The 18413-nt window shown below is 42.8% G+C and overlaps 1 protein-coding gene across 6 annotated transcripts in view; it reads right to left on the bottom strand.

Annotated features, from left to right (window-relative positions):
• MAP4K3 (mitogen-activated protein kinase kinase kinase kinase 3) overlaps window positions 1-18413 on the bottom strand; it is a 399677-nt gene that overhangs the window by 91220 nt on the left and 290044 nt on the right. For 3 of the 6 annotated variants that reach the window (XM_073557519.1, XM_073557520.1, XM_073557522.1), the window contains 3 exons: window positions 13096-13174; window positions 6892-6950; window positions 6165-6227 (listed from right to left, as the gene is read on the bottom strand). In XM_073557519.1, coding sequence (XP_073413620.1) covers window positions 6165-6227; window positions 6892-6950; window positions 13096-13174 — 201 coding nt within the window. The remainder of the gene's footprint in view (window positions 1-6164; window positions 6228-6891; window positions 6951-13095; window positions 13175-18413) is intronic. The other 3 variants (XM_073557521.1, XM_073557523.1, XM_073557524.1) reach the window with 1 other exon arrangement.

Genomic DNA, 18413 nt, shown 5'->3' with positions numbered 1-18413 from the left:
GCTCCGTGTGTGACAGGCTCCTGTCTGCAGTATCATACTCAGTGGCAGCTGCAGACAGGAGCCAGTGATAAGAGAGCACACGGACACTGTGCGCAGCTCATTTCTAGTTCCTATCTGCAGCCTTTGCTCAGTACTGTACTACAGACAGGAGAGGCAACTACAGATGAGCACACACACTGATGGAGAGGCAAGTGGCTACTGCAGGCCATGCAAATGGGGCACCAAAGACCTTTCAGTTGCTTACAATTTTTTTTTTTTCCTGGCAACTAAAGCACTATAACCTATACTGCAGGCATGCTTTCTTATAAGGACCAAGTCCCTATAAATGTATAAGGGGGTTAATAAGCATTTTGGGGGTGACAGACTCACAAATACAGTTGGCAATAGAAATATCTGGCATTCTTTAGCGCACTTTTTACTTCACTACTTTATCCCAAAGTGTTGCCAAAGATATTTGAAGATACAAAGTACACCATGTACAGGGAAACATCTGGGTGGATGAATGAATGCAAAAGTCTAGTGATATAGGGGTGTCGAGAAAGAACTAATATAGACATTTCTAAACTGCTGGTATCAAGTTGTTCACCTTAAAAAGTGCAATAAAATAAATCCCCTGATCTACAAGTTCTGACATTTAGCAGAATAAAAATGAAGAATCTTGCTAGAAAGCTCCCAGCAATCTGTCCATGCAAACAGCCTGGGCTAAACAGAATAGCTACAAGCTGCAAATAATTAGCAAAAGCAAAATAGGGAGATGCATCAGCAGTCGGCACATGCCGGCCAAAGCACACTATACCTGCTCGTACCATGCGGAATGGGGAAACAGGAGCAGCATGACCCTTATATATGACAGCGTTTAAGAGTAACTCAACGTTATTACTTTTTTTTTTTTTTTTTTTTTAGATTTGAGGGTCCTTCTAATTGTCCTGTGATTCTAAAAAAAACACATTTGAGAGGTGCGTAGCTTATGGGAAAGGAACACGTAGCTCCTGCCGGAGTGCACAAGCACAGCAGAGGACACATTCACTAGAAAGCATCCGTTTCCCAGCCTAGACTTTCTAACCAATCCATATGCCGCTCTTCTGTCACCTGAGATGGGCATTTCCAGAGGGGCTTTGAGTGGTAGGTGGGGGTCTCACGACCCAGGCCCCTAAGATCTGCTTGCAATTAAGGCACTCAAAAATTTATAATATATACCGTACATATATATTAAAAAAAATGATAGAGTGCTTGTAATTTACTAGTTTAATATTGTTTTAAAAATGTCACATGAAAACCATCTATAGAGATTCTATATCTTTGCTCATAATATTTTACAGTTTTATGTTACTCAGAGTGTGTGGACTAAGCCTGGTCACGGGTCGGGTGTTACCTTTGTAAATAGGAGCACTCAATAATAACACTACCATGTGTCTAAATCATGAGGACCAAAGTGGCGCTACAGATAAAGATGTTGTGCGGTGAAGGGAAGCACAATTTTGAGAAATCCATACATAGATGTGCTCTATATCGCAAGACATAAGGAAAGAAAAGCTATTGTGGCTACGGCGTTTTTAAAAGTTTTATTTTAACTTAAAAGTAGAAAGAATTGATATTATGGGCTTGACATTTTCATAAAGCACCACTCTAGAGTTTTGTTTTTAATTACAGCGCTGGAGTGGTGCTACTAATGTAAGTTTCCTGCACCTAGTCTCATATTACCAGCCACCAACTTCATCTTTTATTGGCGCCGCTCTGGTGGGTCTTCTGCATTGTGTTACCTGCAGATTGCTCCAGTGTTTTCTGGGTGATCCACAGGTCACAACTCAATGTAAGTCGATGAGAGGCAGAACGCGGCTCTCACAGACTTACATTGAGAGCTTGTGACCGGTACCTCAGACTTTTGGTCAATCAGAAGTTGTGGTCACAAGATGGTACCGCGGGACCGGAGTGGCATCAGGAGGAGCTGAAGACGGCGGCTGGTAAGTATAATACTAGGGTCAGGGAACTTAGATTTGTAGCCACTCCAGAGCTGACATAATGAAAACTGGTGGAGTGGTGCTTTAAAGAGAATCTGTCACCTACTTTTGGCGGGCTATTTAAATGAGGTTGGTTTGGTCCGATGGGCCGTGTTTGCAATCTCTGCCGCCTCCCCATCCTTGGCCGCCGTCCGCAGGTTTTTCATCAATAGGAGCAGGTGTCCGCCATTTTTCGCGCCTGCGCTAAGCATTCTTGGCTCGCGCACACGCAGTATGCTTTGCCCAACTGCGGGAAAAGCTGAAAAGCCTGACTGCGCATGCGCCGGTTAACTAAGCCCCGGAAGTATTTTGCTGTGTTCCGGGGCCTAGTTAACCGGCGCATGCGCAGTCAGCCTTTAACTAAAATTAGTTAAAGGGGTTGTTCAGTGAAAAAAAGTATCACCTATCTCAGGGAAAAAAAAACAAGAATAGTCAGGGGGGCAGTAAATTAAAATAATGCCAAAAACTGCCCCCTTTTGACCTGCTGACAGGTCCTCTTTAAAGAAGTTGTCCACTACTTGGACAACTCATTCTCATACCCCACGATTGGCCCCAATAAAATAAAAAAGCCTATACTAACCTTCCATGTCGGGGCCATTCCCGCTGTGTCGGCCTTCACTCTCCCCAGGGCTCTCGTGCAGTTATGACGACATGTGACCCCAGCGCCCAATCAGCGCTGGCGACACTGTCTCTGCCTTTGGGCAAACAACTTCAGGAAGAAGTCAGAGCGCAGCTACAGTCATGGCTTCCTCTTCATGTTCAACTCGTAAGAAGGCGGGGCCAATGACACCAGAGCTGATTGGGCGCTGGGGTCACGTGTCATAACAACTGCACGAGATCCCCGGGGAGAGTGAGGGCTGACACTGGGAGCGGCACAGGCACGGGAGAGGAGTATAGGCTTTTTTATTTTATCAGGGCCAAGTGCAGGGGATGAGAATTGGTTGTCCTAGTAGTGGAAACCTCTTAAAGCAAATGTTGTTTTCTGACATTTATTTTCTACAGGTTCCACATATGGATCACAGATATCAGTAACCTAGTCTATTTTATTAATTCTAACCACTGTCCAAAATAAATGTCGCAAGCTAGCTCAGAATCAAGATGGCTAGCGCACGTTCATCCGACACCTAATATGGTCATATTAATTCTTGGTCAGCGGGCAGGAATCACTTAATCAGCATAAGGTGTTTTGGTCCAGCTGATAGAAGGTCTGCCTGCTTGTTATTCCGCACTAGGCCTCTGGCATACTTACCTGTGCTGAGCATGCCAAGTCCTCCTGGCCATAAAGACACTGATGTTTAAACCATATTGGCCCAACTAGGAAAGTGACCTGTTTTTTTGGGAACAAACCCAAATCTGTCTGTTTGAGACTTTGGCTGTTTGTCTCAAATTAATTCCAGAACAGAGACAGTCAAAACAAAGAGGGAAAGTAAAAAATCTTGCAAATGTGAGAGGTTGTTCAGCTGCCGCCCGGAGAATCGCATCTTACATGACATTCTCATGAACATGACATCTGTCAGTGCGGCTTAAAGTAATATCAAAGGCTTACAAGGCAGACCGCATCAACTATACATAAGAGCAGGGAAACGAGCGTCTACACTACTATACAATATACTCGAAGGATATGGAGACAAATATTTCCCCATGGAAACAAGCAGCGGGGAGGAAGATGTGATTATGACTATGTAAGATAAAATCGCTGCCATCTCTCTTATGTATGCACTCTTCTGTCCAGAACTGCTCCAAACACAGAAATATAAGGCGCTGAAAACTTGCACCAACTGCAATGTCTGAGTCTGATAAAGAAGTTTACTGCTTTAATTTTTGTTATTCTCATAGTATAGCACTAAAAAAATAAAGTCAGAGCTGCTCACTCCCCACAGGTCCAGGGCTGCCTTTCTGCTGCTGTCGCCAGCGCTTTGTTTGACAGGATGCAGCGGTAACTTCACAATTACAGTGCACTTAACGGCAGCAGCCAATCACTGTGTCAGCAATGATGCGGATGTGGCGTCACTGAGCCCAACGATCGCCTGCTGCCGTCACATGCGCTGAAGTTGTGACATCACATCAGTAGCCTGACAAACCAATAACCAAGAAGGCAGTGGCGAAAAGTAACCACAGAAGGTAACGAGCTCTAATTTTATTATTTTTGCCTGGCTTGGGTCTATGGGCATAAAAAAAATAAAATAAAATTGAGAAATCCCTATGTATCAGTCTCAGCTAGGGCAACGTTTGCATGCCCACCACACTGTCGAACTGCATCCAACGCCTATTTCGCTATAAAAGTGTCAGCAGTTCTCAAGTGGATTCTTAGGCCTCTTTCACACTTCAGTTTTTTTTGCATCAGTTCAAATCCGCCAAAAAGTCAGAGAAGCGGATCCGTTCTCAACTGATGTGAACGGATGGCACAGGATCCGTTTTCAGACGGATGAGAGAGAGATCCTCAAAAAAAACGGATGCAATGGACAGCAATCCGTCACAATCAGCCATTAATGGAAGTCAATGGGGAAAAAAAACGGATCCTCAAAAGAAAATTGCGGATCCGTTTTTTTCAAAACCTGGCGGATTGTGACTGATTGTAAAAAACTGAAGTGTGAAAGAGGCCTTAGACGTTAGATGTACGCGATTGCCAATTATGAAAGGCCACACAATTTTGCATAAACTGCGGGGTCATAAACAATTTGTTAATTTCCAAAAATCGTTTTGAAAACCACAGAGGCTGCTATGACGGATGCGACTGAGGATGAATATAAATGCTAGTGTCGTAGAGATGAGCGAATCTGTTCGGATTCGGTTCCGAATGTGATCGGCATCGAATATTGTTTTTGCATTATTCGTCAAACACAGCAGAACGTCATTAGAGTCAATGGGAGTAGAAATTACCGAATATGTTCGGAACCGATCATAAGACATACATTCGTTATGAATATGGCTCGAATTCAGATTCGGGGACAAAATCCGAACAAATTCGCTCATCTCTAGGTGCCTTTGGCAAACAGGGCTGACACCTACATGCTCACTCACTGCAGTGAGGCAAACAACGTCCAAAAGATGAACCTCGGGAGTCTATTTCACCTTGTTTTAGTTTGTGTCTGCTTCAGTGAAGATCAGAGAAGGACCAGGCAAATGTCACCATGAGAGGGCCAAGGGACTGGTAGTGAACCAGTCAGTGGATTCATGTTGCCCAAACTGCATGAATCAGAGTCTGGCTGCACATTTGCAACCAACCAGGTACATTTTGATCTGAAACGCGTCGGAATTTTAGAGAAAAACATTTTTAATTTAAAGATCCCTGTATGTACATAGGGAGAGACCTGTCAATCATCTTTAGTAGTGCGGGGAGAACTAGGCCGGTGTGTAAACTGTATTATCCAAAACGCGTGTGTTTTGGGCACCCTGAATCGACTGACAGGCTCCCTATAAAGGTGTTTTAAACTCTTAATGAGCACCTGGAACCTGAAGATTTGCTGTGGATCTGCAGATAACCTACAGCAAAATGTGCAACACTGAAATTTGATTGTGAATATGCTTCCCCCACTGAATTAAATGGAGGGCATACTTCACCCAATCTGTAATCAATCTTAGATAGAGTTTTAAAAAATCTGCACCATTGGGCAATATCCATGAAGGTAATTTCCACAGCACCAGGATGAGATTGGATAACCTCTCGTGCACTTGGCCGCCACTGAATTCCATGTCAGATTTTTCTTAGCCTAAATCTAGATGGAAAATCGGCAGCAATTCAGCGAATTCGCCCTTATACAGACATACGGGCTTACAATATAGGCGATTACAAGTATTGATCGTGAAAGAAATAAAGTATATAGCCCAAGTTATATTCGTTCTGGTCTACATGCCCATTTAAATGAACATTCTATTGAACAACAAATATGTTTTAACTATCTTGTGTTAATATTTCGAAATGTTAATTTTTTTTTTTTTTTAAATATGACATTTTACAGATCTGTACTGGGAAGGATATGAGAGAACTCACTACATTCTTTAATCTGGGTGTTAAACGAATCATGAAGAACAATGCTGGACTGAAGCACATCCTGTACTGTGCAGAATTACGTCTTGAAGGGAACAACAGGAGAACAACATATAAACTAGTTTGAAAGCCAATAAAAGTAGACACAAAGGTAAAGGTGACAAAGAAAAAGAATATACCAGATTAGATCTTGCAGTGTAGTATATTTCTTCTGCATTGTCCAAAAAATCGTCCCTGTCGAGCTGTTTAGCAGACAGATACCCAAGTTATTTACAGTGATTGAAAGCGGCACATACACAAGAGGGAACATCACTTGCAGGATTCTACAAAAAATAAGTCTCAAAACCGAGCGCCTGGCCAGGCAACAGCACGACACTCACACCATGCTTGCTAAGATTTGTCGCTGATCATGGAAGATAACTGAATAATATAATAGCATTTAGTTAGTGGCAAACACAAACAGAATTGGTAAGAGCAGGAACCGCAGACGTCCGTCAAGGAATTTCAGATGGGCAAGAATTATATGGATTGAACATAATCAAATCAAAAAGTTAGTTAAAACCCCAAAAAGCATTAGTAAGAGAGATGCATTCTGTCTGACCTTCCTCTTAAATCATATGCCACATGCAGGATCTTTTAAGAAAACAAAGAAAGGGAAAAAAAGCAAATCTTAAAAGGCTACATAAGAGTAGAAAAAAATCACTGATAACCGTAGTGTGCGGAGTGATATGATTGCAGCACCTCCATACAACAAACCACAGCTGCACAGCGTCCAGCTACAAACAGCAGCAACATACACGTGGAAGGCGCCCGTGGTCCCTGGCATCATAGGTAATGGTGGCTCACTATGGCGTCACATGTCAGTAATACAGGATCCAAACATTAGGGCCGCTGCTAAGTACTCACCAGGTCATGATGTGGCTCCGTCTCTTTCCTCATTGGTGGATCAAACTTTACCTGGCCAACTATATAAGAAAGTAAACAGATTTTCATTCATTTGTAAGATTGAGAATTTTCCAACTTTTGATTTACGAATGGAATTTATTCCATACTTTAGGCATTTCTTAGAACATTATTAAAGTGAACCTGTCACTAGGTTTTTGCTGCCACAACTGAGAGCAGCATGTTGTAGGGATAGTGACCCTGATAACAGTGATCTATCACTTACTGAGCTGCTGTTAATTTGGTACAATCACAGTCATAGCTGCTGCAGATCTAGCAGTTCTCTTGAATGCTGACCTCTGTATATCTCCGCTTACATCACTGATTGGCAGCTTTCTACTAACATACAATGTACACAGAAAATTGTCAGTGTTGGTGGGCTGGGTTATACAGAGCTCATAAATATGCTTGACTACCTGGCAGCAGGTTTACTAGTCCTCTAGTGATAATCTCCTGATGATAAAACAGTGTTTTTATCCAAACTACACTAAGCAGCCCAGTAAGTGGCACATCAATGGAATCAGGGTCTCTGCCCCCAACATTATGCTTCTCTCAGATTAGGTGGCAAAAAGCTGGTGCCAGATTTCCTTCAAGTAGCTAAGCTCTTATCTTTTTTAACACATTTATAGGAGTAATACAGTGCCATGTAAAAATTTGGACACCTTTCGTCAAAATTACTGTTATTGTGAACGGTTAAGCAAGTTGAAAATGAACTGATCTCTAAAAGAGCTAACGTTAAAGATAACATTTCCTTTATACTTCAGGCAAAATATATATATTCTCATTTTTTTACATTTTAAAAATTGCAAAAAGGAAGATGATACGATGCAAAAATTTGCGCACCCTGCATGGTTAGTACCTAGTAGCACCCCCTTTTGCAAGCATTACAGTTTGTAAACGCTTTTTGTAGCCAGACACGAGTCTTTCAATTCTTGTTTGAGGGATTTTCATCCATTCTTCCTTGGAAAATTCTTCCAGTTCTGTGAGATTCCTGGGTCTTGCATGCTCTCTGATTTTGAGGTTACAGATTTTCAATGGATGTTCAGATTATTATTATTATGCATTTATATAGCGCCATTTATTCCATGGCGTTTTACATGTGAAAAGGGGAAATATAGACAGGTACAATAAACATGTGTAAGACAAGGGACACACAAGTACATAAGGAGAGGGGACCCTGCCCGCGAGGGCTCACAGTCTACAGGGATGGGTGAGGATACAGTAGGAGAGCGTAAAGCAGGTCGTGCAGTGGTTCTGTAGACCGAGAATCATTGCAGGCTGTAGGCTTGACGGAACAGGTGGGTCTTCAGGTTCTTCTTGAAGGTTTCCGTTGATTGTGAGAGTCTGATGTGATGCGGCAGAGAGTTCCAGAGTATGGGGGAAGCACGGGAGAAGTCTTGTATGCGGTTGTGGGAAGAAGAGATAAGGGAGGAGTAGAGAAGGAGATCTTGAGATGATCGAAGGTTGCGTGCAGGTAGGTACCTAGAGACCATGTCACAAATGTATGGAGGAGACAGGTTGTGGATGGCTTTGTATGTCATGGTTAGGGTTTTGAATTGGAGCCTCTGGGCAATAGGAAGCCAGTGAAGGGCCTAGCATAGAGGGGAGGCTGGGCAATAGCGGGGAGACAGGTGGATTAGTCGGGCAGCAGAGTGTAGGATGGACTGGAGCGGAGCCAGAGTGCTAGAGGGGAGGCCAGAGAGTAGGAGGTTGCAGTAGTCAAGGCGGAAGATGATAAGAGCATGCACTAGTGTTTTTGTGGTTTCGTGGTTGAGGAATGAGCGAATCCGGGAAATATTTTTGAGTTTGAGGCGGCAGGAGGAGGCAAGGGCTTGGATATGTGGTTTGAAAGAGAGCGCAGAGTCGAGGATCACCCCAAGGCACCGAGCATGTGGGACTGGGGAAAGAAAGCAGCCATTGACATTGATGGAAAGGTCTGGTGGAGGGGTAGAGTGAGATGGGGAAAGATGATGAATTCTGTTTTGTCTATGTTCAGTTTGAGAAAGCGAGCAGAGAAGAAGGCTGAGATAGCAGACAGACATTGTGGGATTTCAGTCAGTAAGGAGGCGAGGTTGGGTCCAGATAGGTAGATCTGCGTGTCATCGGCATAGAGGTGATACTGCAAACCGTGGGATTCTATGAGCTGTCCCAAGCCAAAGGTGTAGATGGAGAATAGTAGGGGTCCTAGGACAGAGCCTTGAGGAACACCGACAGACAGGGGGTCAGGTGAGGAGGTGGTGTGTGAGAGGGAGACACTAAATGTTCGGTCTGTTAGGTATGATGAGATCCAGGATAGGGCCAAGTCTGTGATGCCAAGAGATGAGAGAATCTATAGCAGGAGGGAATGGTTCACAGTGTCAAAGGCAGAGGACAGGTCCAGGAGGAGGACCGAGTAGTCTTGCTTGCTCTTGGCGGTTAGTAAGTCGTTAGTGACTTTAGTTAGGGCAGTTTCAGTTGAGTGATGCGGTCGGATGCCAGATTGTAACCGGTCAATGAGGGAACAGGAGGAGAGGTGGGAGGACAGTTCAAGATATACATGCTGTTCCAGTATTTTTGAGGCATAAGGGAGAAGAGATATCGGTCGATAGTTAGACACAGAGGATGGGCCAAGGGAGGGCTTTTTGAGGATGGGTGTGATTGAGGTATGTTTGAAGGATGAGGGAAAGACACCATTTGTAAGTGAAAGGTTGAAGAGGTGTGTTAGAGATGGGATGAAGACTGTGGCCAAGTTAGGGATGAAGTGAGACGGGAGTGGGTCGAGGGCACAAGTGGTGAGGTGTGATCTTGACAGAAGGGTGGAGAGCTGATCTTCTGTCATGGTGGAGAAGCTGGCTTTTGCAGAACAGGGCTGAGCGGCTAAGAGGGGCAATGGGGGCTGCGGGCCAAAGTTTTGTCTGGTCGTGTCGATCTTCTGTTTAAAGAAGGAGGCAAAGTCTTCAGCAGAAATGAGAGGAGGGGGAGGAGGTGCTGTGGGACGGAGTAGAGAATTGAAAGTGTTGAACAGCTGTTTAGGGTTGTGAGCCAGAGAGGATATGAGAGATGTGAAGTAAGTTTGTTTTGCGGCAGAGAGCGTGGACTTAAAGCTGGCAAGGCACTGCTTGTATGCGCTGAAGTACTCAGTAGAATAGGTTCTCTTCCATCTCCGCTCAGCGGCCCTGGAAACCCGATCAGGGGACTGTGAGGGCCATTGTAGGACCTTCAGCTTGCGCATTTTGAGGTAGTGTGTTGTGGATTGTGACGTGAATTTAGGATCAGTATCCATTTTTAGAAGCCATCCTCTTTTCACCTGCAGCTTATTTACAGATGGTGCTATGTTTGCATTAAGAATTTATTGAAATTTCATTGAATCCATTTTTTCCTCTACCTGTGTAATATTCCACATGCCATTGTCTGCAACACCACTCCAAAGCATCATTGATCCACCGCCATTGCTTAATGGTGGGTGAGATGTTCTTTTCCTGAAATTCTGTGCCTTTTTCTCCACACATACCTGTGATCATTGGGGCCAAAGAGTTCTATTTTACTCTCTTTGTTCCACAGGACTGGTTTCTAAAATGCATCAGGCTTGTTTACATGTTCTTTTGCATACTTCTGATGCTGAATTTTAAGTTGAGGACACAGGAGAAGTTTTCTTATGATGACTCTTCCATGAAGGCCATATTTGTGCAAGTGTATCTGAACAGTAGAACAATGTACCACAACTCCAGATTCTGTTAAATCTTTCTGAAGGTCTTTTGCAGTCAAGCGGGCATTCTGATTTGCCTCTCCAGCAAGTCTATCAGTAGCTCTCACTGAAATTTTGCTTGATCTTCTAGACCTTATCTTGACCTCCACTGTTCCTGCTACATTTCGTACTCTGGAAAGAGCAACTTGCAAACACTTTGCTACCTTTTTATAGCCTTCTCCTTCTTTGTGAGCGTCCACCATATTCATTTTCAGAGTGTTGAGCAGCTGCTTAGAAGAAACCATGGCTGCTTGTTTTTGGCATGAGGAGGATGTTTTTTTTATGAAGCTGAGAAATTTGCACCACCTGACCTTTCCTAACGATGACAGTGCACAAGCCATAACCCTAACAGGCTACTTAAGGTCTGAAACCTCAGTCAAAGTTATCTGAGCACTCAAATCTCCAAGGCTGCCCAAACTTTTGCATCGGCCCATTTTCCTTTTTGTAATTTTTTAAATGTGAAAAATGACAAGATTTTTTTTCCCCCCTAAAATACAAAAGACATGTGTCATCTTAAACTTTAGGCCTTTTTAGAGATAATTTCATCTTCAACTTGCTTAAATGCTCACAATAACAGTAATTTTGACCAGGAGTGCCCAAACTTTTGGATGCCACTGTACTCTTCTGATTTTGTGCAGATAGTTCCTTGGTGCACTGCCTGTCTTGGTTTATCTTGCTCCAGGAAAGCCATGCCACTCAATCGTAGGGACCGGTGGAGGACTAAGGAAGAATAATGTGACAGAAGCAGCAGGAAATTATTATGGCAAGCATTACTAGTGTTGTAAAATGTGTTATAGGAATTAATAACCCTTTTATAGACTCACAGTTTGATAAGCTTGTGTATACACTTTTTATATTTTGGCAGAGAGCTATTATTGCCTCCACTATAAATATGCACTCTTGGCCAAGTCACAAGTCCCTCCGCAGGTCTAATGCCCTGAACTAGCAGCAGTCCTAGCTAGACTATATGTGTGATCCCTCTAATGCTGTTAGTTTAGTTCATCAGCCATAAATGTCAGCATATTGGACATCTGACTGAACCCTATCCATACACTGTGCATTTTATAGAAAAACTCTGCTGTGAATTCTGCAGACAGACAGCCCACAGCCTGACCCCAGAGCTACACTGTCAGGGGAGTGCACAGGTTACACATATACATTGTGTCACAGAGTATCTATAGAGAAACACAACAAATGCACAAACTGGTCGCACTAAATACTTTGTCAACCTATATCAAAATCTTTGCAGTAACCACCCAACAGAGGGGATGCACTGTACTACTTTTGCATGTAAGGGGCAGTACATTGTGGTATATGGTTGAATTAAAGAAATTTTGTAAAGAAATACCGGATCAAAACTCTTATTCAGCGATTTAAAAGGCTGATCCCCAGGTCTCTAATATGTTTTATAGCAGTTTTTGCTGTTTAAAAGGATTCTCCAAGACTGAAAGTTACACCCTATCCATAAAATAGAGAATAACTTAATAATCGTTGGGTGTCTGACTGCCGGGACCACAAGAGATCATGAGATCGAGAATATAGCAGAGGTCGAGTACGCACACTGCCGCTTCACTCATCGTCTACTGGACTACCAGAAATAGCCAAGTACCGTACTCCTCTATATCTGACAGTCCTATAAAGAATGAGGGCATGACTGACCCTCGTTCTATTCAGACAGGGCTCCGCAGAACCCTTTTCTTCTGACTGCTGATGGTCCCAGCAGTCGTGCCCCCAATGATCAGTATATCATTCTCTATCTTGGGAAAAACACCTTTAAAGGTGATATGACTAGGTTTTCAAAGTGTTAAACTACACAGCACACTGGCTCAGTAATGTAATGCTATGTAATGTTGGGGTCCTGGGTTCAAATGCCACCAAGGACAACATCTACAAGGAGGTTCCAGTTTCCTCCCACACTCCAAAGACATACTGATAGGGAATCTAAATAGTAAGCCCCAATGGGGACAGCAATGACGTGTGCAAAGTGCCGCACAATATAACGTCGCTATATAAGAAATTATAAATGAATCCACTTCCAGCTCAACAAATATCTGTACAAATGCAATGAATTTTTACAGACATTGTTTAAATGGGATAGTCTGGAGAGTAGGAACACCTGAGGAAGTCATGTATCCATCCGGGCAAAGTTAATATTTAATGACAAGCAGTGGAAGCTTGAGACATATTGCGGCCCTTGGGCCAGAGTAGACCGATATGTTTGAATAAATCCAACAAAAATACATCTTCTGTATAAGGAATTCTCTACTTTTTTATGTAATAAAGAATTAAAACATAATAAGCATGCAGAGGATCTGTAAAAAAAAAAAAAAAAGGACACGGAAAGCAGATGTTAGGATTACAGAGCAAGAGAAACCAAGTATGAGAAGCCCTGAAAAAGTTTACTACAGAGTACGAGAAAGTAGAAATAGCTGGAGGAGCCTTACAATTAATTTCTGAACGGGTCTTCTCCTCTCTGACACTTCGACTTGTTGAGTGAATCCTGTGAGGAACAACCACCGCAGGCTGAAAAGGACAATAAAAATAATATAATGACCAGAAGATTGCACATCACTTTCTCACTAAGGCTGGATAGAATGCGAAAACTTTACAGCGTGCAAATATTTGTTGTCAACGGATTGACCTCAGCATCCTAATTTCAGCCCACTTCCATATCCAAGTAGGAAAAGAAAAGTTACAAAAACTATGACGGCTAAAACCTTCTGCTATCATAAGTATCTTCTACGCATTAAGAAATAAATACATCATTATACAGACCAACAAGATTAAAGAAAGTTTATTAAAGCATTGCTGGGAACACAGAACTTGGATCCCCACTGATTAGACAGTGCCACTTTAAATTATGGAAAAACACCTTTAAAAGGTAAAAGATTCCTACTGTCCAATTTTCTCTGCAGTTTCAGTACAGTCAGTGTTTTATCAGCAAGAGATAATTAGGAATAGCTGCCTTGTGGTCCAACACATCCCAAGCTGCTAATCAGTAGTGTGGGCACGGTCTGCTTTCTGAGCATTGAAAATGCTGATTGTATCACAACTGCTGGACCCAGTAAAGTAAGTGACACACTGCTGGAGTCAGGGTCTCTTTCTCTATATAATGTCGCTCTCAAATGAGGTAGCAAAAACCTCCTGACAGATTCCCTTTAAATGAGAACTGTAACATGGTATCCACTCACTAATCAGCATGCTATAGTGGAGGGTTAGTGGAGCGGACGGATATATAATTTTAAAAATAAAGATTAATTATAACTTGTAATTTATTCATTTAATTACTGCTCGTTCTGGCATCCAGTGGGTGGTCTTAATCAGTGATTGACAACCTTCCATATATGATTGTGCAGCAGTGAGAGCTGACAATTCTTGAGTAAGCCCACCTATTGGACCCCCAAAGTCCAGAATGAGTAGGATCTTAAAAAACCTTCAATTTATGCTGAATCTTTTCTCATGGAATTAGGAGCTCTGCCCCTTTGCCATATAACATGCTGGTCACATTTCTGGTTGTACCCTTTAAGCGAGAAAATAACTGGCCACAACATGCACAAGCATCATCCATCAACTCATAAAACCTGTAATTTTCATAATTATAACTGTTATTATTGTAACATGCATTAGCAAGTAATATTGAAAACAGCACCCATCCTACCCAAACATTATATTAATATATATAGCTTTATATTCATGAACAATTAATCATTTGGACAGGATCATAAACCCGTCTGATCTACACCAATAGAACCTATAGAATCTACGTACACACTAATAATGAATACATAATAAATAAAAATTAACACAAGCGATATGTGTTTTTTCCATAAAACTGTAGGTAAACCTGCAGTTATATTAATGAGGAGAATGACAAACTGAGCTCTGCTACATTTGTACATAGTCAACTACAGTTTCCTAACAAAAGGTAGAAACATAAAGCAAAAGAAAATGAAAGGAGCTAGGTGTATTCTTTACAATCTTTCGATTGAAACAACCATCCATTTTGTACAGATTTTCTTATCTAACGGCAAAAAAGACAGAAGGACATGTGAAAAAAATAATTCTTAAGCTTAATATATCTGAGCTAAGGAAATAAAAAAATGAAAACTAGATGTGTTTTCTGATCCATAGAAAGGGAGATGTGGACATGATAGGGGATTGATTACTATTGGGAAACATTTATAGCTCTCCAGGATGTGATTATATCAGGCAGCTATAATCCTAAATTGTAGCTTCCTACCATGCAGTAATAATAACTTAAAAGAGAACTGCTGCCTCTTAATCCTCTTACTATAGACAAACCAATGCACCATTAAGTAACAGTGCTGGAATGCCCCAGGAATTGGGGAAAGAGATTAGAAAGCTCAGAAACAATGGACTTTCATCACATCTGATCACCCTAGGAACACAACATTCAATGATATGTTAACCTTTACATTACAAGAAATTAAAGGGTTATTCTCAAGTGGTCTCCTGACCAGCTCCCAAAACTGCAATCTGCTTACTTTCTGGTTTACTCCTTGATTAACAGTTGTGGAGAGTAAGGGTTTTACACATAGCGATATCACTATAACGTCACCGACTTTGTGACGTTATAGCGATATCGCTAGCGATATCGCTATGTTTGATACTTACCTCCGACCGGCTACCCCGCTGGTTATCACTGATCGCGCGAGAATGTCCGGCTCCATTTCTCGTAGTCAGCTTCCTGCTGGCGCCGACGAGCGACGCGTGGAGGCGGACGGGAGGACGTCAGGATCGCTGTGTGTGAAAGGTGAGTATCGTGCGCTGCGTCGCTGCTGTATCGCTGTGAGATCTTTCTGTGTGAAAGCTCACTAGCGATCATATAGCAATGCACCAGTGATCCTGACCGGGTCGGATTGCTGGTCGGATCGTTGGTGCATCGCTAAATGTAAAAGAGCCTTAACAGAGGTGCTGTATCAGTATAAGGCCGGGGTCACACTTGCGAGAAACTCGAATGAGTATCGCGTCTCAATACCCAGCACTGCCGCCACCAAGTGGATCGGAACGCTCAGCTGCATTAAAATACATGCAGCCGCACACTCCGGTCCCGAGTGCTGGCAGCCCGGGTATTGAGACGCGAGACTCGTGCGAGTTTCTCGCAAGTGTGACCCCGGCCTAAGTATAAAGCTCAGCAGAAGTTCTGCTATAACACATTCATCCATCAGTGGATTGTTCTAAATCTAAACAATTATCATTATATTTACGCAGCGATAACAGGGAATTTGAACATGATGGGATCGCTGGGACATCGTTAGACAGCCCCAGTGGTCAGGATCAGCGACGCTGGTGTCTAATGTAAACATTGGGTATCTAAGAGCCGCGCGACTCCTAGATACCCGCTGTTTACCTTGGAAACAAGCGTGTATGCTGGTTTCCAAGGTAAACAGCGGGTATCCAGGAGCCGCGGCTCCTGGATACCCAATGTTTACATTAGAAACCAACGTGCAGCGTCGCTGATCGCTGGTCTCTCGCTACCACACGCAGCGATGCGCGCTGACCAGCGGGAGACCAGCGATCGAAAAACATCCCAGGCCGATGCTGCATGATCAGCGATAACTGGCAGGGGGGCCGGTCGCTGATCCCCGTCACACACAGCGATCTCGCTGGTGAGATCGCTGTGGCGTCACAAAATCAGCGATCTCGCTAGCGAGATCACTGTGTGCGACGGGGCCTTTACCTTGTCGCCAGCATGCAAGTAGTGAACTGTCACGGGAAACGCTTGGTGTACATATGTACTAGTGTGTTGGAAATTGCAGGTCATGATAAAATGGCAAATTGGTGGCAGCGATAGTGGTGGGATGTTTACATTAGAGACCAACGTGCAGCGTCGCTGATCGCTGGTCTCTCGCTGCCACACGCAAATATTTAGCCAAATGTAAGTGGCTAAACAATGAAACCTATCAAAGGGATGAACAGTAATATCTGAAAATGTCTAAAGGGTGTAGGCTCTGTTCACACCCGCTTTTCCGAATTCTGGTGTTCTGCTTTATCAAATTAGCAAAATAATTAAATTAATGCTATGCCGAATCCGTTACAACATTAATGTTCAATAATGATTCCTTTTGGTTTCTGAAAAGCATTACAGAAAGAGAAACAGCCTCAGCAACATCAGGTCAGATTACCCATGCACTAGCAGTGACTGGCACCCTATGCAAGCCTCATCTGTATGCATTTTTACTACTAGGCAACCACCTCCCCATGAATTGGTTTGTGAGTGGTTGTTTCATTAGTATTTTGCACCTGTGCTGCCCCTGCCTTTATCATGGTGGTCTGCTGCATCCTATTAGTTTATTGGTAATCTGACCTGGTGTTGAGCCTTTATGATGGGGGTCTGCTGCATCCTGCTATTGCATTGATAATCTATCCTGGTGTTGAGAGCCTTCATCTTGGGGGTCTGACACCCTGCTAGTGCATTGGGAGTCTGACCTGGTGTTGGGCCTTTATAATGGGGGTCTGCTGAATACTGCTAGTGCATTGGTAATCTGGCTTGGTGTTGGTAAAGGCTGTTTTTTTTCATGTGATGTATTTAAGTCCTTCTGGTGTCTGCCTTTGTACATGGTATTGTACTGACAGGATTGCCCATAATGTTGTGCTATTTTGTCTGGATCTATGTGGAGTCTCCAAAGCATAATATGTTATTCTCGACTTACTCATGTACTGTAAATGAAAGTGCAGACGAAATTCAACAAGACTGATCCTTCTTTCTCTGAACATCTAACATTTTCGGCCGGTCCATAAATCCCCACACATCCAAGACTGTCAGGTGGTGCAGCCAAAATCAAGACATTGGATCACCTTTCCTCTAATGCATATGGCACCCGACCTTTGTCTAGGTTGTAAGACAACTTGTGTCACCTGTTGCTACAATTTTACAAGGTGAACTACGTGGTGCCAGCCTGGCAAATCTGTCATAACCCGATGGAGTGGAAATTCAGTTTTCACACTAGCCAATTCATTGGGAGAAGCCATTCTCTGTTAATGGGAGCGCCTCAAATGTCGCCTGTACATTGGGCTGTATACAAAGGCTTGTCTACGGAGATACCACTTTTAAGCATATTAGAAAGTTTCCTTGACTTCTCTTACATCCCAGTAATGGAAAGTAGATAGAGGCAGCTGTGATAGCCGTAAGCAAATCACAGTAGCTTGGAAATAATAACCATAACGCATAGTATTAATTTGAAGCTCATTCTAACGTTTCTTCCCACATCAATGTCCCTTTTATCACATCTGTGCTAATAAGAAGGGTTGTAGATTGCAGAATTTAGAACAGAGCGCACCAGTCTGTCTCGCTCCATCAGCATCAGAGGTTTTTTTTATCCCAGTGGACATAATCCTAATGTGCCAGTACATGAGCTTGCTTTAAGGACTCTAGATAAACTAATGTTACAGAAAAACAAATGGCAACATCTGATATTTGTAAACAAATAGTTGGATTCCTAAATCTGATCTCTCGTCCCCCAAACTCATCCTCACATGAGCCCAAAGCAACCGTGAAACTTATCAGATTATTTTCATGTCTTTCTTGGTTTATTTGTTGTCTGAGTAACATTTTATTTTTCCTTTTTTGTGCTCCAAGCTAAAATAAACCTAGTTTCATGTATCCTCAAACAACCTACAGTCGTTCTTCCAAATTCCGTTTCATGATTTTTGAAAACATAGATTAGCTTTGCCCTGTGAATGGCAAAACAGAAATTAGACTTTGGAAAAGTAACTTTATTTCATGCACCCAAAATAACAA

This window comes from Dendrobates tinctorius, unplaced genomic scaffold (assembly GCF_039654945.1).
Source record: "Dendrobates tinctorius isolate UK_male_01 unplaced genomic scaffold, ASM3965494v1 ptg000250l, whole genome shotgun sequence".
Taxonomy (NCBI): domain Eukaryota; kingdom Metazoa; phylum Chordata; class Amphibia; order Anura; family Dendrobatidae; genus Dendrobates; species Dendrobates tinctorius.
Note: the sequence above shows the minus strand (reverse complement) of the source record. Positions and strands in the feature narration are given on the sequence as shown.